Source organism: Ixodes scapularis, unplaced genomic scaffold, assembly GCF_016920785.2.
Source record: "Ixodes scapularis isolate PalLabHiFi unplaced genomic scaffold, ASM1692078v2 PGA_scaffold0__279_contigs__length_252992795, whole genome shotgun sequence".
In the NCBI taxonomy this organism is placed as follows: domain Eukaryota; kingdom Metazoa; phylum Arthropoda; class Arachnida; order Ixodida; family Ixodidae; genus Ixodes; species Ixodes scapularis.
The window spans coordinates 128,442,441-128,463,727 of NW_024609835.1; the positions used below are offsets into that span (position 1 = coordinate 128,442,441).

The window sequence follows — 21,287 nt, forward strand, 5'->3', positions numbered from 1 at the left end:
AACAAAAAGAAAAAAAAAACGTGTGTGTTTTGTTGCAGGCGCCGCCGAAATACGATAACATTTCTAAGTTCCTTCGATGATGGGTGCATTCCGCTGATTAAATTGGAACGGACCTCGCTCTTTCACTTAGTCCTTGGCCGTAGCAGAACGCGCCATCCTGGTTTCTGTGTCTCTTGCTGAACGATGCTCTCCGTTCGCCGCCGTAAAAAAAAAAAAAAAAAAAAAAAAAAACGAAAAAAAAAGAAACAACGTTACATTAAGATGATACTCAAAATTTGCTTTAGCCTGGACATAAAGTTTTTGATGTCGTGACACTCAAGATCACGGCAGCACGACAAGAATTGCATCCGCGGTTGAGTACGGCTTGTTGCACAGTGTGTCTAGACTGCGGAAATGCTTTATGTGGTCTTCCCAATCGCAGAGCTCTCTCAGGGTAGAGCTATGATGGAGCTCCCAAAGGTTCATCACTTGAACAATCTGTCAAATAAATAAGCTTGCCCCCCCCACCCCCCTAAAAAAACAAAAAAAAAAAGAGAAGAAAACGCTTGTGACTATTGGTTAGAACCACGTCATTAAATCGCCAAATCTTGTAGTACCTGATTTTAGCATTGAGAAATCTCTCTTTCAGGATATAATTCTTTTAACGACAAAATATTTGTTGGGAGATATTTTTTATTAGTTCACACCCTTCCTTAGAAAAACGCCCCTGCAACTTTTATTTTGGTACATTCAACCACTTATGTCTGAACTCACAGATCCTAAAAAAATTGCTCGATTAAAAAAAAGAAAGGTGGGTTAGAAAATGTTTATATTTTGTTAGTCTTCATATTTTTCAAACTGGCACCACTAATTTCCGTATTTTCTTTGTTGTAACTATGAACGACCTAATTTCCAGGTTCAAGCAGCTGTGCTTGCCTTAGGTGTAAGAGAATCATTCGTCTTCACCTTCAGCGTACGCAACTTCGGCAGGCCCGAAGAGCAGAGAGTCGCCCTTTTCAACCACATGAAGCGTTCATTCGACAGCATCTGTAATAATTGGTAAGTTAGTTATGAACTACTTTTAATCTCAGCTTTAGACTTGCGAGTCCCAACACTAAACCATAATCGACGACTTGCGATGACAAATGAAAACAAGATAGTAATCTCTTGTGTAGTTTGTTAATGTCATCTCAAAATAAACAGCAAAACTCGAGCAAAACCCCCAGGTTTTGCTCGAGTTCTGCTGGTTTATTTGTTAAAGCGTGTTGATTGGAGTCTGCGAGGTGAAAAGGAAATATGCAAAACGGCATGTACCTTTGAAATGAGTCCAAATAAGTGAGCGGGTGTTGAACATCCATTTGGTAAAGCCCGTGATTCCCTTTTATCGACGAAGTGGGGTGTAAACAAATTTGTATGACGTACCCAAATGATAAGCCAGTATTTTATTAATAAAATATTTCACAGAGCTTCATTACGCCGGCCGTGTTAGTGTTGAGAACAAACCATCTAGGGTGCGTGTAGCCTGCCCTAGTTTTGTGCAACACACATGCAAAATATGTGGTTTACGCTGAATAGATTTTTTTCCCCAGGTCTGTGTCCGAGTGATTAAGGTAGTGTGAATTCGTATGAGATATGATGCAACTATCGCCCTACCGCAGAGCTTCACTCTGCGCAGCCTCTCCTCGCCCACCTGTTTTGTGTGCGTTGCTTGTCCGTCTCTTGAGCCACTTATCTCTGCAGCATAAAGACAAATAAAAATCGCCACTTACCTCAGTTGGTATCATATGCACGTCCTACTTATACGACTTTTAAATGTATCGTATGGACTTGTAGGCTTTATCATTTTACTTAGAACGTTGTGCAACGAACGCATATAACATTGCTACGTTTCGGTTTTCTCGTGAAATTCGGCTTATAAAGCACACTCTGAATTAAAAAAAAAAGCGAAACAATTAGACAAAACCTCTCTCTTGCTTTCACAATTTAGGGAATTCTACCAGAAGAAAGAATGGTCCTTTAGGACTCGGGGAGACATCGAACGGTTTCCCAAGGAATTGCATAAACGCGCGGCCAAGATGGAGTTATTGACTCATCAAACAAGGTTGGTTTTTCGTTTACCATAGATTCTGAGATTGCGGAAGTATTCGTATCAATGAAAAAGTGCTGTGTCATTAATAGCTTCACGACGCCAGAGGGGCCCACGACGCGGGTGAATGGAGGGCGTCTCCGTCCGACTGGTGTGTTTAGCGCCACAATCCGCCCTTGCATCGAAAGGGGTCCCGGTGTGGCAGCAAAAGACGCCAGAAAATCGAGAGTGCCATGCTGTCGGGTGTCGCGATCCTGGCTGCTGGTCGTAGAAATGTGTAAAGGGATAAAACGAGCGTCTTGTAACTATAAATAATTAAAAACGAAATAAAAAAAAAAAGTTGCGAACGACCGCAAAAAGTGGGCTTCGCTTGACAGTGGTAGCTGCTGCGTTGTAGACAGGCGTGTTGAAGGAGATTTTCTCTCAGCCAGTGTGTTGTACTATGTTTGCATTGAGTTCTTTGCTTTCAATGGAACTGATGTAGTAGATATCTCTCGGGAGGTGTATGCTTTGGTGGAACGATTGTCCGAAATGTGGCATGTGTTGGAGAAGAACAAAATTACGTGTTTCTTTGTTTTTTTTTTGGCCTGAACGTGACCACGGGGGAAGAAGCGAAAGTACGTACGCGAGGTGTTTTGTAGAAGTGTTGAGAAAGAACGGAACCTGGGTGGCAGCAGTGGGAAGGCGACGGAGCGTGACCGCAAAGTGCGACCATGTGGGAATTTTCCAGTGGTGGCTACCACAGCCGCCGTTGCAAAATACCCAACACCTTTCCCACTTTTTATTCGTTGGTGACGCGTTCCCACCACATTTTTGTTCGATTTTTAACTCGCGAGTGGGTTAAACATCTCTAATGGGCTCATTGCGCGCAAGCTACGTCCAATCATCAGCGGAGAACGCTCCCGCTCTCACTTTGGCCAAAATCGGACCCCAGTTGAGGACGTGCTCCGGGCATTGTTCCTGAATCGAGGGCTCTGATTTACTAAATTGTCGAGGTCACTGATTCGCCTGAATGATGGCAACGGGCATGCAGTCAGCTTTGACTCCCACTGAGACCACTATTCGACATTGTTCTTCACTTTCTTTTGCTCTAATCCGTCTTTCTCTTGCCACCGTCTTGTATTTTCCTAGATAGTGTTATATTTTGAGAAAACGATACTGTTTTCGAACAAGACAGGGTTTGTCTACACCAGGTGTGGGCAGTGCGCGCTCCGAAAAAACCCTCTACGCACGAAGTGAGTACATGCACCATTCCGACCACAGCGTCACCGCAGCAGCGGCTTGACGACATGACAAGGCCGTGTGTTGGTGTGTGGAGGCGTTCATTAAACGGGCGAGTAACAAGGCGGTGGACCGTAAAAGGGCACAGAAAGAAAAGAAGACGAGTGCGAAAGGGTGAAAACGAAGAAATCGATTTTATAAGGGCCACTCTCAGTGACTCAAAGATTGGTCACTCGCTGCTCGTTCGGGAAGGCGATTAGTGTCAATGAATTCACCCCCCCCCTCCCCCTAAAAAAGGCGATTGCCTTCTTTTGAGCTTCATCTGGAGACTAGCTGGATTGACTTTTACCACCATCGTGTTAACCATCGTTCAAAGAGAGACTCCCGTGTTTCCCCAAAGCCATACTCCTGATATGTCACACGAAAGACAGTGTACAAACACAGCCTGACAAGTGTGTTTGAATGAAGGTGCTGCCATACTCTTCTTGAGAAAATGGCTGCAGACGTGTTCAAAGTGTACATACGTGTGAAGCAAACATTCTTAGAACATTCTTGAGACATGTCTGCAGCAAACGCCGCCGCGTCTTTTGCGGGACGTACAAGCAGTGTGAATCCGGCTGTAGAGGGCCGTTTAAGTAAAAGCTAAATTGCGCGGCAGCGCGGAACTAATATTGTTTGATACCCACTTTCAGTGCCAAATCAAACATGTATTCTTGCGGACCTTACGAATCACGTCATCAAATTACCCGGATGGCTGTTACCTTGTGCCACGCCGTAAGGGACGGACTTCTGGAGCCCAGGTGAGGAGTTGATATGCTGTAGTTTCTTCGTTGTCTATTACAAAATAGGCCGTCGTCAGAACCGTTTACTAGGGTAGAACCTAAGGGGTGCTTTTTAAGCCTTTTCCGACACCTTCCTTTGTGTGGTTTTAGATTGTGGCCAAGTACAACGGATAATAAAAATATTTTATTAAGAAGAGAGACAAAAACAAAAACAAAAATACAGCACTTGCATCCTCTGACTCTCAGCATCATGGGCAATAAATGCAAAATCTAGGAGAACACAAAAAGCGATCACGTTTTGGAAGTTTTGTTTTTATATAGAACCATGCCAATCTGGATTTTGAAGAAGTGTGATGCAAAAAAGAGGCTTATTTATAACTGGTTACCATAACTGGTAACTGGTCAACTGCAATAATTGCCAGACGGTGTTTATATGGTGTGATTTTCCACCTTTTCAAAAACAAATATAAAATGTAAAAAAAAGAGAAATGGCGTTATTCGGTGAATACTTAAAATATTTCATATATTAGATAAGTGATAGGTATGAAGTCAGATGTAATATCTTCATAATTATTTATTACCAGCGAAAACAAAATGTCATCTAATAGCTTAGCTTTATGATTACGCAGACACATTTTTTTATTGGCTTAGCTGTTAACGGTTGGTATATTACAAGACTATCTATATCAGGCAAAAGTGCACTGGTGAGAGAGTTTGTAGTTTCGTAGATTAGCCAAAAATCTAGAATCAAATCCTGGGCCTCCGCCCAGGATTTGATTCGTGGGAATTACGCGTCTTTTATTTATTCTTTTAGTTTAACTTTCTGGTAAATTCGAGAACCCCGTTGATTGTTCAAGGTCCGAATATTCCAGTCACCAAAACGTCTACGCCGATTGTTCTAGGAGCCAACGCGTGTACATAAGGGGCTCCGCTTGGCTAGCCGGAGTCAGTCTCGCCCTAGCGTATGATCCTGCTGTTTCGCCGCCATCGATGCCTGCGACGCTAACCTTTATCAATTTTCTTTTGGGCAGAAGTTCGCCCCTTTAAACGTTTAGTTTGCTTCAGTTTTGTCGCCTCATCAGTGACAATATTAACAGGTGAATGGAAAGGTGTAATTCCTAAGCAACGGTTTAAGTTGTGAAACGATAGAATTGTTTTCACGTATTCCACAACGTGACACTTGAATTTTTTTTAACTAAAAACTTTTAGGTTTAAATTATTTTAAAGCGCAGTTTATTACAGGAAATGAGCTATCTCATGTATAGTATATTCGTTGAAATAGTATATATACCTATTCCCCTCTCTAAAAATTGGTCCAGTTCAAATTAAACCAGCCATGTTAAAAATTGTAGAAAAATTGTGTCATTCGAACTAAAAAAAAAAAAACAAAGAAAACCGCATCTCCACGTGGTGAATGAAATTGATTGGGCGAAGCTCTGGTGGTGCTTGTCTGCGTAGACGGTGAGCCGCAGCATGCCGAGCCTTTCGTTCGTTTTCATCCATGTCACGCTGCGGTTAAATGCTCAAATGCGTATATAACCACGTTCCATACCACACATTCTCTTTCTGACATGGATGAAAACGAACGAAAGGCTTGGCATGCTGCGGCTCACCGTTTACGCAGACAAGCACCACCAGAGCTTCGCCTAATCAACATCATTCACCACGTGGAGATGCGGTTTTTTCTTGAGCACGGGAACACGTGCTCACGTGCTCGTGAGCACTTTAGCGCGTGAGCTCACGAGCAGGAGCACGTGCACCCGACGGCGGACGGACATACGGAGATGGCTAGCCCCTAAGGAGCTTCGCCCCTAAAAAATCTCCGAAGTAAAGTAAATTTACTGATTGGCAAACGCGATTAAATATAGCTGCAAAGTACTCGAGAAATGAGTTAAATTGCTGTAATTGAATTACTACCCGAGTCTGCCCTCTATTATGACACCTTTTCTTTTTGTTCTAACATTTGTATACGTTCCCTCCCCCCCCCCCCCCCCCCCGTCCCCTCCCCAGGCCACTAGTAACGCCACAACTTTTTTCCGGCGAAAAAACAAACAAAAACATTTATAGGTTTAGTCAAGACTGCTCCACTTGATGAGTTCGAGTGAAGGATAAACGTTCTCAAGAGAAAAGCTCACCGCAAGACTTCCGGATACGGAGGATAGCTCACCGGCCTTTTGATGGGTTCGAAGAAAGAGCTCACATTGCATTTGGTATCTACGCGAGGTGGTCGTTATTATTCTAAAGCAGTATCGCAACCAACACTGCTGGTACTTCCCCGCTCCTGGCCCAATTTTTCGCCAGCTCTCTTTCCCTTTCTCTTCGCCTAACTTTAATGCAGTAATTTCAATATTAACTTTCTCCCTTCTTCCTCCACAATATTACTACGGCTGCTACTTGTCAACCGTACCTTACTACCAATGCGTACATTCATATATATATATATATATATATATATATATATATATATATATATATATATATATATATATATATATATATATATATATATGTTAATTAATTAGCCGACTTATCGCAAAGATTAGCCACCCACATAATGTCCGCCTGGCCGTATAACCCACCTGCACAAACCGCTTTACTGTAGCTTTCACGGTTTTTTTTAAACAAATGTGTAGGAATAAAAAAAAACACCCTGTATATATTGCAAGTAAGTTAAGATTTAAAGCAATATTTGAGTGCCGTCGACATTTCTTGGGGCACGAAGCGTGTGCTTGGATCCGAGTTCACGCTGTACGCTGTCGCAACCCTCGCGTTCATAACAGGATCAGATCACGTGCCCAAACAATGGCCGACTCGAATAATTCGCTGATAACAGATGGCGCGCGCTTCTCGAAAGGATTCGGTTTTATCGCAGTGTGTGGTCGATGGGTCGCATTCTATCAGGACGAGCGTCACGAACGAGTGACTCGATGGGAGCGTTGCAAGAGAGGAAATAGACTACTTCCATAAAGCCCTGCATGCAACACGGCGCGCGTTGCACTCTGGGAACTAGTTATCCAGGGAGGAGGGTGGCATGATTTCGGTTTCGATCGACACGTCGACAAGAGATTATACACACAGCGTGTTCTCATGTTTTCTGGTCCCGAGCGCGTCATTTGTGGTCTCTAAACTAACCTAAATGGCCAGACCGCGAAGCTTTAGCACAAGCCTAAGACGTATAACTTGTCTTAACAGATGCTTGTTGTAATTTTGTACTTGAGCCTTCCTGTTAGCGTTCCAATCGAGGTATGTGGACGAGCCAGTGCTGGGAGTCTCGACGCTGCGAAGCTCGGGGATCTTGCTTGTGTGCGAATCAACAAGCTGTGGCAACCAATAAGTATGCATACATCGAGCTCGCGCCTTTACATTAGTGTTGTTTATCAGGAAGTTTTTTGTTTTATTTTTCGTGCGCCCATAGACGAAATATTACTTTTTGCAATTACTGGTTTTCGTAATATGCCTGAGTATGCGAGGTAAAACTTGGAGGCGCAATTGAAAAGCTCAATTTTAACACACTTCTTATCTCTTATCTGTACTGACCCGCAGCACTGCACAAAGTGGTCCCCACCCGCTTGCATTCCACTTGCATTCAACATCGCGTATGCGCATAAAGTTACCCTGCAATCATATAGGAAAATTCGCACATACAGACCGTTTTAAGAAAGCAAAAGTCGAGCACTTGTGTGAAGAATGTCGCACCGTTCACCGGAAGTGCGCCGTACGGGCATGAACCCCTATGCGGTGCGTCAAACGAAAGAATTCAAAGCGCATTTGACGGTTGCGAATGGCCATAATATTTGTTATGTGTTTGCTTTCTTCCTGCCTGAGTACGCCGAGATAATTTCAGACACACCGTTCAGGCACAGATCTTGGGCGTCAGTAAAAGCTCGTCCAAAGAGGCTTAGCGAGGAGTAGGGGACGCTTGTTAGGGCCTCCGTCGTAGCTAGCCGATCTCAGCGTTTGCGAAAAGTTAATCTGCTATCAGCATAAAATTTGAGTGTGAGATATGTGATGACTCGAGGAAGACATCATAGTAACTTTTGTTCAGTAGTGAGGTCGAATTTATTGCGTTTCCTTAGAAGTTCATGCGTAAACGTTGGGCTCAACTTTGATACCCTGTGAGGATGCGGCTTGCTTTTCGCCCAATGAAGTAAGAAGCGGACGTTTGGCAAAAAAAAAAAAAAAACAAATACGTGTAAGGCTCCAGATGAACAAATTTCAGTTCTAGTTGACTGGTACTAGACGGAATTATTGAAATTGAGCTCGGACATGCACTCGTGGGGTGAGGTGACTAAGCCACGACTTACTACGTTTGCATACGCACGCACAGTATCCGGTGTTTCGGGGACCAAGAAAAGTGCCCCGGTCTTCGTTTTGTATCGCTCGAGAATGAGTGTATTGTACGTTCGTGAAAAGTCAGATTAATCGAAAACGCAAGCAGCGCGTTTGGTCGTGGTGTGATAGCATGAGATGAAGCTGCTCAGTCGAAACCGAAACTGAGTGGCCAACTAGTTCCCAGAGTGCACTGCGGTATTTCGCCGCGTTGGGGCGCGTCGGTTTTGGAAGAAGTCCATTGTCATCGTGACTTGACGTCTCGTGACCTCTACACCAATCCAGCTTCCGCCTAAAATTTATCGGGAAAGATGAATTGTAAGAGGATGTGGGGAGGAAGAGGAGGGTCCAGAGGGTGGGGGAAGGAGGGGAAGAGAAGCAGGTGGAGAGGGGAAGAGGGGCACTGTAGAAGCAAATAATTTACGAGGGGGAATGCAGGACACTCCCCGCGAATACAATAGCTTCGGGGACGACAGGTTTTGCGCACTTTGAATGAGTGGATGTGTCATGGCGTTGCCGTTTTCCCCTTTATGATCGGATGGTGACTAGCGCCGTCTCTCGGCACGGGATATTTTACTACCTGCCGAACTTCTTTCAGTGTGTGCACGCTGTTCGGTCGCGGCGGCGTAGGTCGTCTGTTGAATTTAAAAACCTGCGGACACTTCTTTGGTGACTCATTTAAGGGCGCGTATACGTAGGATGAGCTCTATGTCTACGTTGTGTTATATAAACCGCACGCATGTAGCTCGATCAGCGAGTATCGAAATTTGTACGGGCGGTTTTGAAAGATGTTGTAATAAGTGTGGTTAATCGTAATCGCACTTCAAAGCAGTACAGAACAACTAATATTAAGGAACTATGTCGACACGAGAAGCACGTTTAACAGGCAGAGCAATGTATTGTCATATACTTCACAGCAAAGTATTTGTACTATGATTATCGCTAAGGCTCCCGATAAGGCACTTTGAGTAAACGACCCTATTTTCGCGAGCTCGGTATGTCGAGAATTTCCCAAAGTGGTGGTTTCGGGAATGTCTGGCTGGCGCAAAATTCTTACATCAGGAGTGGGGTTCTGTGTGTTAGATATGAGACGATATAACCCAGTGATCAATTTCTCGCTATTTTCAAATTGCGAATAGATGGTGCTTTGCAGCAGCCCAAGGCAACAGAAAAAATATTCAGAAAGTTGGGAATATTTTTTTATTGCTTCGTGGATAGTCAACATTATTCCTAACAGACCATGCTGGCCTTGAACAAAATTGGTTTGGATTATTTTAGTATTTCTACAATAATAATTGAAGGTGCAAACTCAGATTCCACTCATAAATGTCATTCGCCAATTTTTTTTGTTGGAACAATATTTATTGCACATTGAACAAATATGTACAGCTTTCCATTCAACAAACACAGATCTCTGTTTACACAGACAATAACGCTTTGAACAAATATATACATCTCAGCATTCAACAAACACGGATAATATATATATGTTACACACACATCTTGAAAAATGTCAGCATGAGAAGCTCGACGCCGAAGTTGTTTACTTACGTGATTTGATCTGGCGGGAATCGAAAGAATGACAGGTGTTTGCCCTGCAAGGCGAGGTTCTTGCAATGGAGAACGGAGCACACTGCCCTTCTCTACAGAGTGTCATCTGTAGAGAAGGACGCTGGCATCAACATGCGTGACAGGTGGCGCAATGGTGGCCGCTGATAGTCATCGCGCCCGGCCTAGCCCGGCGCCCGCGTGATCGCCCGCCCGCGTTTGGCATCGTCGGTGACGCATATCGGCCACGTGTTCTGGCGGGAAGAGAGAATGGGAGATGAGGGGAGAGAAAATAGAGAGAGGGACACACCCAAATTATCCCGCGCCACCAGGGAAGGAATCGGCGCGGCCATCGCTCCGTTTAATGCAAATAAGCGGAGTGTCCTGTATTCCCCCTAGTAGAATATTTGGTAGGAGGGGGAGGGGGACGGATTCGATAAGGGAATAAGAGGGAGGGGGGAGAAGATTTGGGAAACGATACAAAATTAAATAAATGAATCAAATAAAAGGATAAAGAGGTGCGCGTCGTTGGTGCGGGAGACATCCTGTGCTCCCTGGTTTTCGTTCGTCATGATCAGGCTTGCGCAATTTGTTTTTAGTCTCCGTCTGAGCTATTGTTTCGGTTCCAGCGATATCACCGAATGCCTGATTGACGCTTACAACGAGATCGAAGATTGCCCCCATGTCGAATGTTACCTGCGGACATCTGGCGAAAGAAGACTGAGCGATTTCATGACCTGGCAGACTGATCGTGCGGCCATCTACTTTGAAAAGAAGAATTACCCGGACCTCGGATACTGGGACATGTTCAAGATAATGCTTCACTATTCGGCATCCTGGTCCTCAAGGAAGGTAATAATAATAACAACAATAACATGAACATGAAATAGGTAAAGCCATATTTCTAATATACATAAGATATGACACGACGCTGTTAATATAGAAATGTAAAATGGGAATCCCATGAAAGATCGCTGTTAAATAATATTCCGAAGTATTTAGTAATGTCCACATCCTCAATGGAAACGCAACTACAATGTACACAGTTTCACGAGTAGAGAAAAAGCGAATATTCCGACGGAATGCTGAAACACAAAATTTTTTTGTTTGTTCTAAGATTTCTACAGTTGGTTATGAACCAGTTTCTCGACTGAGTGGCATATTTGACCTTAAAGAAATACCGCAGACTTTGACAAGGTTATATGACGCGACACCAGTAACATATTGTCAGCGTACTGATAAATTCACACCCAAATAAAGTCTTTCCTTGGTCATCATTTACGCAGAGATTAAATAAAAGTGGTGCTAAAAAAGCCTTGCGGTACCCCGGCGCTTAGGATCACGCGTGCGCTTCTAAAATTGCTAACCGAAAGGTCGAAAATCCTGTCTGATAAAAAAAGAAAAATATTGGTAAATATTAAAAAAATTAGACGTTTAAAAATCTCTGTAACGCGAAATTAGAGCGCAGCACTTGAGGAGGAGGAGGGAAGTGTATGGAGGGCGGGGTATGCCCCTCCTTTTCCTCCGTACCCTCTCCTCCTCCTCCTCCTCCCCCTCCTCTGCTCCTCGTTCTCCCCTCCCCTCCTCCTTCTACCTTCCTCCTCCAGCCTCTGCTCCCCTCCCCTCCTACTCTCCGCTCCTCCTTCTCTCCCCTACTTCTCCGGTTCCCTACTCCTCCTCCTTCTTTCTTACTCCTCTTCCTCTTCCCTCCTCCTTCTCTCTTTTCTTATCCCCCTTTCCTCCTCCACCTCCTCCGTACCTTCCCCTACTCCTCCTCCGTGCGTGACGTAAATTTTCCCGCAGACAAACTGAATTTGTTCATAGGTGACGTGACACCAAGTCATGTGGCTCATTCCCCTCCCCCCCCTTTCCTGAATTTAGCGAAGGATTGAATTGCTCTTGAGGTCACGTGACGCAAATTTTCCCGCTATATTTGGCGAGGGATTGAAGTGCTTTTGAGGTCACGTGACGTAAATTATTCCGCCAATTCTAGCGGAGAAACAGAATTTATTTAAAGGTGACGTGACACCAAGTCATGTGATGTCATTTTCCCAGCTAAACTTAGCGGGGAATTGAATTTATGTTGAGGTCACGTGACGTCAATTTTTCTGCTAAATTTAACGCGGTTACGCCGACGACGACGGCAACGGTGACGCCGATGGTGACACCCACGCCGCTCAGCCCTGAAACGGGCGCCTAAGAGCTGCGCTCTAGAAAAGGGTGCTATAAAACCGTAGCCAAATATTTTTAATGCGAAAGCATTAACAGTCCCATGGAGCGAACCAACGTCATCAACTTTGAAATCACGCCAAACGTTGGCCAAACGGGACCTAATATCCCCTTTCTCAAGTGAAGCCGATTCCTGATGGATTATGCTTCCATTGGCTGGCTCGCGTCATCAAGGAACGAGGCTCCCATTGGCTCTCATGCGGCGTGATTCCAAAAAAAGTCACCAGACAAGCCTCCTCCATGGCGGCGCAGCGCACGCATCGGCGTGGCCGCCGGTCAGAGGAGGGAATGTTGGCGGCAGAGCCAGAGCCCGCCCGGGCACACTCCAGAGAGGCCGCAAGGACGAGCGCGGCGCGGCCACCTCACGAAAGCGCGCGCTCGGCCTTCCGCCGGGGGAATGTGGCCTTTCACGCCACTACGCCGCAGACAAACAAAGGGAGCGGAAAAAAGACTACCATGCTTTCGCATTCACAACTCATAAGAAGTGCTCAGGCATCCTCGGACTTTTTTTAGAAGAATTTTATGGCAGATAGAGTCGAATTATTTTGATCATCAAGAACCGAAGAACAGACCAAGAAGTAGGAACTGTGAACATGATAAGCAACGCCTTGGCTATTAAAACAGTCAAGGTGTTGCTTATTGCGTTCACAATTCCCACTTCTTGATTTGCTCTATGGTGTTCTTATTAGTGAACGGCTTAATCTCGTAGGCTTCAGGGCAACAATAAGGTGGTTGTGACTTGCCATAGACTGCACATTTTTCTACAGTTTTGACTTGGAAAGGGGGGGGGGGGGGGGGAGATGTTACTGCGAAGGATGCAGAATTCCGACGCGTTCTTACTGTTTTTGCTAATATCTCTTTTGAACTCTTTGATGCTATTCAGGACGACTTTCTTTTATTAATTACAAACCATTTGCCTGTGTTTTCTGTTCACTCCTTGTTGCTATCACTTCTTTACGTTGCGAGGGAAACCAATTTCTATCTCCCTCAATGCCACCTTAAGCGCAGTCACTAATTCACTGAAACATACGAAAACGCAGGAGTTGGCTCTGCATGATCACGTATCATATTTCATGGTAAGTGCTTGGGTATCCTAGTTGGCTTGCAACACAATCTCATTGACTGCTCAGCTTCAATAAGACGCTCCGGATTTCCCAGACTGTTCGTTTCTTAAAATTTTAGTAGACAGTTTTTGTATTGCGTCTAGCAGCAAACGCAAGCGGTGCGAGTAGGCCTCTGCGCTGCGTGCTCCACGCTGCGCATGCGCGTCGTCGCCATTCCCCAGTCCAAGACGCAGCTTGGGGCTCCGCGCGCACTCAGTGTGGAACTCCCAACGCTAACGCAAACGGACAGGGCTTCCCTTTGATCATAAACGCAGTACTAAAACTCACTGGTAATTATATCCCTTCTGCGTACACTAAGGCAAAAACAAAAATCATTGGAACTTTTCCAGCGTTTAGACGACTGCTACGTCGAAGCGCGAAGCCGTACGGAACAGAGGTGCAGTGCTGCACAGAGGTTGAAAGAGCGCAAGTTCCAGTCCTGGCTGGAGGCGAGGAGACAGGCCTACCTTCGACGCCTCGTGGGGGACGACCTCTGAAGTCAACTCCTGGCGGTGCGTCTTGTTGCTTTTTGCAATGTAACAAGGATAGTATTGCGAATAAATGCATTACATATTATTTTAACTTAGACATATACGAGTGAGTTCTTAGAATCCTGAGTTGAGCAAACACCGACTAGAATGACCAAGTACTGCGAACATCCTCCTCTTCCTGTGTGGAACGTAGTCTCAGATTCATGGCAGAAACTTGGGCATTGGACGCGAGTCCGATACCCAGCGTCCTTCGTCGTGTTCATTGGACACGAGGCCCAGCCGAACGCCGAAAGAGCGCTCGTGTTCAATCTGCGGCATATTTCAGTCTGCCCCTGATGACGTCAAAGTTCTAGCGCACAAGCTTTTATTAGTTGGTGTTAGTAGAGTCGGGCTTGCACCTATGGTGACCAACGGCTCAAGAAACGGAGCGCTTGGCTCATTCTGTTCGCACCTCTTGCTATGCGATACGTTCTCATGCCAGAGACTTTATTGCCTGCAGAGCGATAATGAGATGCTATGAACTTTCCGCTAGCGGTGACTGTAGGCGGTAAATGGGCAACGAAAACAGGCATCTTTTTTATCTTCGCAGTCACTCTGACGTAACACGAAACACCTATATGATGACTGGAAGCCCTTAGCCAATGTCCGTTCATGATACCACCACATGACCGGCTAAACTAGTAGTCTGCACACACTGGAAAAAAAAGTTATGCGAGAAAACAGAAATGATTTGGCAGCTGGCCCGCTAGACAATGTCTATAAAGCTCTCTTTTCTGTTTCTAATTTTTTTGTTATTTAATCTACTTTTTCTGTTTCTCACTAACAGATATATTATGTAAAATCACATGTTCTGTTAAAGCAGTTACTGAAAAATCCAAGGCCAGAAAATTTATATAAAATTACAAGTTCTGTTACACCAATCCCTGAACAATCCCAGTACAGACAATTTATGTAAAATAACAAATTCAGTTAGATCTGGTACAGAAAAATATGAGGGAAGATAATTTATACAAAATTACAAGTTTAAAGAAAGTAGTTACTCTGAAAGCCCAGAACAGATATCCCTTGTTTTGGTTATGAAATTTTACATTTTCTCTCGTTTAAATTCATGGTAAAAAAACATTTCGCACATTCATTTATTTGTTACAATTATTTATTTATTTATTTCAACACCCTCCGGGCCATAGGGCATTAGAAATGGGGTGAGGTTTATGAGAATTCACTCAAAAATACAACATAGAAAGCAGTGATGATACTACAAACAAATAGACGAGTATCAACAAAAGTGATGAGTTAGTGCTTCTTTAAGCAGATCAAGTGATAGGATAGTTACTAAAGATTCTTGAGGGTGGTTCCACTTAGAAGACGTTCTTGGTATGAAGGAGTCGTTGTATGCTGAAGTTTTACGTTGAAGAATGCCAACCTTGAAACGATGATCGATGTGCGAACAATGTATGAGTGGTTAAGGAATAATTCATTTTTTAGAGGAACGTTACAGTGACAAATTTTGTAAAAAAGACAAAGATGACATATTTTTCGTCGCTAAGAAAGGAGAGACAGACACAGATATGCTTTCATAGATGATACACTGGTGGTGCGATGATAGTTATAATGAATAAAACGTACTCCGCGATTAGGTGGAACCCCTTGGTTAGTCACAAGCGTTGTATGACCGGGGTCCCAGGTTTATGAGGCGTACTCTATTTTTTGATCAAACTAGAGTTTTGTACAGAAGTAACTTTAATGATATTTGGGCTAAAGAAAATTTGTTTTTAATATGCGAGCATAAAGTTAGCGTTAGCGATAATATAATCAGTATGGGTTTTACATGAAACGTTAGAAGTAAGCAAGCACCAAGATATTTATAAGCCGTCACGGACTGCAGCAGATTGTTAGACATTAAGTATGGTGAAATGGACGGCTTTCCGACGTGAAACCCTCATGTATTTACATTTGTTAATGTTAAGAGTTATTTTCCACAAGTTACACCATTTGGATACAGCGCACAGGTCACATTGAAGTAGTGTTGAATCGGATTCGTTATTTCCTTCGCGATAAATTACACAGTCACCAGCAAAAAAAGAAAAAAACTAATTGAGGATGATTAACACATTGGCAAGTCATTTGTGTAGATAAGGAGCAAAAGTGGCACGAAAACAGACCCTTGTGGAACACCAGAGATAAGAAGACTAAGGAAAGAATTAGTTGCGTTAGCATTGACATACTGAGATCGATTAGTTAAGAAACATGTAATCCACGACGAAACATTAGCATCGATGTTAAGTTTGACAAGTTTAAAAAGTAAGTTTATGATAAACTTTATCAAACGCTTTGGCGAAATCAAGAAATACACAGTCAGCCTGGAACCCACGGTCAAGAATGGAAAGTAGGTCGTTAGTGATCGAAAGACAAAGCTGTGTTTCACATGAGAGAGACTTGCGAACGCCATGCTGAGAAGGTGAAAAGAAAAAAATTAGACTCTAAAAAGTTAACTAAATGAGAATAAATATTGTGCAATATTCGAAGATGGAACAGGGCATAAGCAGAATATTACTTCTATGCTGATATATTGCCACGCGACATCGCGAGTAGGCACAAAAGCTAGTGAAGCATGCATCGTAGAAAAGGTAATTAGGAGTATATTGATACCTTTGCTACTATGTGTGGTTTACTACCTACCGTAGATGCCTGTGTAAACAAAGGTCGCGTAGTAATATTAGCATTAACATATTAGCAGAAAGGTCATCGTTTGCGGACGCCTTGCTCCACCGTCAAATATAAAATCCGCCAAATGTAAGAATAATTGTAATAACTCCTTTTTACTGTGCCCGTTACTAAGCTAAAATGGGAACCACGTATCAGGAAGATGGTTGTGAGAGCTTAATTTCGCTTAGCAGTGGTAGTGAACCAAACGATAAACAGGGAACAGGGGAAACAATACACGGCGCAGGCTTACGTTTTAGATTGCCCTGCTTTGAACGCTTCTTTCAGGCCGTGCTCTCTCAATAATAATAATAATAATAATAATAATAATAATAATAATAATAATAATAATAATAATAATAATACATTTATTCACACATGTAGAATCAACAATGGAATTACGGGTCCGGTCAAAGCCAGCATGGGCTTGTGGGACCAGGCCCTGCAGTAAAAGAATTCGGAAGTGCACATTGTCACGAGGAAGAGAAAAGAAAAAAGACAGTTGCACGAGACAGTGGCAGTGGCACAAGACAAAACAGAGGCACGAGATAAAAGGCATAGTTTCATGAATCCAAACCATCACATGTTGTAGGCTGAGCACTATGCACACGATGCGTTGACCCCGTTGTCTGAAGGATTGTAGCTTGAAGTGATCGAACGACGAGGGATCACTGACACTCATGGACACGAAAGCTTGCACATACCGTAGATTGTAACTGTGTCGCTGTTAAGGTGGCATCGCACACACACACCAAAGTACCGAAGTAAAGTGAAAGAAAAAACAACCATGAGCACATGGAGACTATTGTCTACGTCCTTGATGGGTGCAGGCCTGTGTCAGACGTCTATTTTTGGTATTGATAGCCATCATAAAAGACAACATAGTACAAGGTGCCGGTGCATATCTGAAATTAGGGTTGTATTGGATGCGCGCTGGCCAAGAAGTATGGGGTCAAAATTTCATACCAATTCCGCGTGCTTTATATCATTGCATCGATACGGCAGAATACATCTTTCTCAAGCTTTTCGTCAATGTTTTGTTGGAAGTAATTGCCAAAACCGACTCAGGGATGCTATTGAAGACATTAGGCACATAGAATATACGCAAACTTTCACCATAATGGGTCCTTACATGAGGAATTTGGAAACGAAGATAATTTCTTAGGTCACGAGATGGTAAGGATGGTATAATAAACTCACTGTCCCAAAAATGTCTTCGTATTACAGTCTGAAGGAACAGGGAGTGAAACGTAGGCAATTCCAAGAACGAGAAAAGGTTGACATTTTTTGAACATTCTGTGTTGTATGCAATGCTCTTTAGAGTATTTCGTAGAATTCTGTCAATTCTTGACTGCCATAGAAGGGGGCAATTAAAAAAAATAGTGATGCCATACCTCAGGACACTGTAGGTAAGAGCATGCATTATACATTTTCTTATAGTTAGCGGCATATATGCCTTAATATGGTACATCATACAAGCGACTGTTCTCAGCCGTTGACAAAGGTATGACATGTGGGCGTTCCAAGATAGGTCGCAATCGAAGTGAATGCCCAGGTACTTAATCGTGTTAACATAATGAACAGGCTCACAGGTAGAACATGAGCAGCATGAGTTATGAAGAAAGAGTGGGGCGGTTAAACTCACGCTTTTTAAAGGGTTGCGGAAACAAATAAGCTTTGTTTTGGTTGTATTTACTCGAAGTTTGTTTGCCTGGAACCAGTCCATTACCTTATTGGCATCTACTTGCAGCATGTTAACCGCATGGTGATATGAAATATGTTGAGACAATAAAACTGTGTCATCTGCATATTGTAGTATCACACAGTTCGTCGTAACGGATGACATATCATTCACGTAGATGTTAAAAAGTAAAGGAGAAAGAATTGAACCCTGCGGGACACCAGATGTTAAAGAAACTTGAGAGCTGCGGAAATTATCTATTGACACAATCTGAGAGCGATTAGACAAGTAATTCTCCAAAATGGCATGAAAGGGACCACGAAAGCCGATCCTATACAACTTGTCCAACAGAAGCTTGTGATTCACAGTGTCAAAAGCCTTAGCAACATCGATGAAAAGAGCACATGCGTACATATTTTTGTCAAAAGTTGAGTGTAGTATGTCCGAAAAATGTTCAAGTAGGTTAGTAGTACCTCGACCAGATATAAATCCGTATTGATTTGGTGTGAATATTGCGTGTTTTTCAAGGAAACTGGACATTGCAACAAAAATATGCTTCTCTAATATCTGGGAAATGGATGACAATATTGATATTGGTCGGTACGAGGAGACTTGGTTTGGCGCACCACCTTTAAACAGAGGCACTACTAAAGCGCTTTTTAATTCATCAGGAATATAGCCCGTTTCCAAAAAGTCATTAATCAAAGTGAGAAGTACATTTTTCAAAGACTCGAAATTTCGGCATAAGTCGTGTACAGTAATGTCGTCGACACCAGCAGATCTAAATCGCTTGAATCCGAACAGATACGACCGTAATTCGAAATCTGTCAGAGGAGGAAGAAAGGCAGATTCTTTGTTGAACGGCATTCGCGGTGTGGGAATCCTATCGCTGCTAGACGGTACCGTGGCAGAGTCTGAGAAAAAACGATTGAAAGCGTTCACAGTTGCTAACATATCAGCTCCAAAATGTTTCCTTAGTGTCTCATAAATGTTATTCTTCAAATGACCTCGAGCCTCATTTATTACAGCCCAGGTTATTCTTGAGTCGAATCTGGCATCCGAGATCTTTTTTGCGAAGTATGTTCGCTTCGCTGATCGAATAAGTGCAGTGACAAAATTTCTATGAATCTTGCTTTCAAGTTTGAGAGCAGCATTATTAGGGTAGCGGCGACTCTTCTTCCAAAATTTCTCTTTGAGATCAATGGCGTTAAGAATGTTAGAGTTCAGCCAAGGGAGCTTAGGGTTGCGTTTTTTGACGTAGACAGTTTTTCTGGCGTTGTTCCGGAAGTGTAAAACAACATCGATAAACTTTCTATATAAATTCCCACGGTCTACAGAAAATAAAAAACCTTCCCAGTCGTAATCTTTGATGAATCGATCAAACATTTTCAGATCAAGTCTCTCCAGACGACACATTCTGTTAACATCAGTTGATTTTCTACAAAAAAAAAAGCAAATTGACAGGCCACAAAATAATGGTCTGCAAGCTTTTGCGAAATGTCAGCGGAATGGACAGTACTATCTGACGTTCGAATGTTAATATGGTCGAGGCAGGCTGAAACCAGATTCCTATTAAGCACTTCTTCCCTCGTGGGGCCTTGAATAGTTGAAGTTATCCCCGTCTCACAAAGTACTGACAAATAATCACAAACGATTGACTTAGAAGGGGATAGAGTGTCGATGTTAATGTCCCCTACCAGGCATAAATGTGTTTCATTAGATCATTGCTCCAAGTTTCTTTTCAACTCTGCTATAAAGTTGGTTAAGCTGAATGAGGGAGGTCTGTACAATGCCAGCAGACAAACAGTGTGAATGGCATTCGAGATCTTAAGGATCAAGCTCTCAGAATACATAAACGACACATCGACTTTGGAGGTGGACCAGGAATCTTTTATGAAAACGCCAATGCCGCCTCCACGAGTGGTTTGTCGAGTGCAAAAATAATCATGGAAGCCCGATAATTTATACGGTGACAGAGATTCAGCACTAGCATTTATCTCTGTTAAAACTATCGCATCAATTCGGCCACTCACATCTTCAAGGATAACCGTAAGTTCGTCCCTGTATTTTCGAATACTACGAATGTTTACATGCAAAACAGTAAATGAATCAGGAGAGGTTGCTAACGAGTCATTAAACAAATTAAAATTGGCATACTTGGAAAAAGAAAACGTAGCCATTACACGATGAGGTCTATGTCGTTACGGTGCAAGATCTTTATCAGTGGAGCGCCTTCTTCCTTTCTAGCAAATATTCGCGCATTTTTGACCCAAACAAATTTAAAGCCATATTCCTTGCCACGAGAACGAGCCATCCAAAAAAGTTCTCTGTTGGGCTGAGTCAAGTTGTCGTTAAAGTACACTCGTTCAGATGTTCTGGAGCCAAACGATTGCCTCAACCTGCTGCGTGATTGCATCCAGCGTTCCTTGATGTCAACGGAAGCGAACCTGACCAAAATGACTGGAGTTTCGGCACGTTTGTTTGGTATCTTGTATACTGTTACGACGTCCGATGGTTGATGCCCCGCCAACTCAAGCTTGAGTGCCAGCCCAGTCAAGGCTGAGGCAAGACTTTCGTTAGGAGCAACTTTCAGGCCATGTACCTCCATGTTTTGAAGGCGAGTGTGTTGTTCACTCTCGTTGATTTCACTTTTTAAGCGCTGAATAACTTGCTCCTGTTCAGAGACCGTAGCTTTCAGCGTTCCAATCTCCATCCTCAGATCCTTCATTTCTTCTGCATGGGAAGTTGTCATGCTTAAAAGGTCCTCGTACTTTTTGCCTAATGCCGTGATCGAAATCTGCACGTCTTCAACGGTGGTTTTCAGCAGTTCTATGGCTGGCTTGAGAAGCAGAAGTTCGCTCACTTTAGCGGGCAGCTCAAGGAGTGAGTCAACGCTGACCTTGAGGGAAGGGAGGGAGTCTAGCTTCCGATTCATCAGTTGTATTTGTGCTCCGAGCTGGCCGGGATCGTCTAATGACCTCACTTCGGAGTTCACGTCGACTGCTTCCTCACCGGAGCGAGCACCCTTAGTGCGGCAGATTTTGCATGTCCACTTCATCTTCTTCTCGGCGTTCATGGCAGCAAACGTGGACTCCGCGATACCGGAGCAGGATTTTCCTAGGTGCAGGTTATGCC

At 43.5% G+C, this 21,287-nt stretch overlaps 1 protein-coding gene across 1 annotated transcript in view; it reads left to right on the top strand.

Moving 5' to 3' along the window:
- LOC8051188 (dehydrodolichyl diphosphate synthase complex subunit SPAC4D7.04c) overlaps nt 1-13,774 on the top strand; it is a 115,744-nt gene extending 101,970 nt beyond the window's left edge. Inside the window, exons 3-7 of the mRNA XM_042292992.1 lie at nt 896-1,038; nt 1,967-2,080; nt 3,979-4,086; nt 10,575-10,797; nt 13,628-13,774. Coding sequence (XP_042148926.1) covers nt 896-1,038; nt 1,967-2,080; nt 3,979-4,086; nt 10,575-10,797; nt 13,628-13,774 — 735 coding nt within the window. The remainder of the gene's footprint in view (nt 1-895; nt 1,039-1,966; nt 2,081-3,978; nt 4,087-10,574; nt 10,798-13,627) is intronic.
- Nucleotides 13,775-21,287: the final 7,513 nt, after the last annotated feature.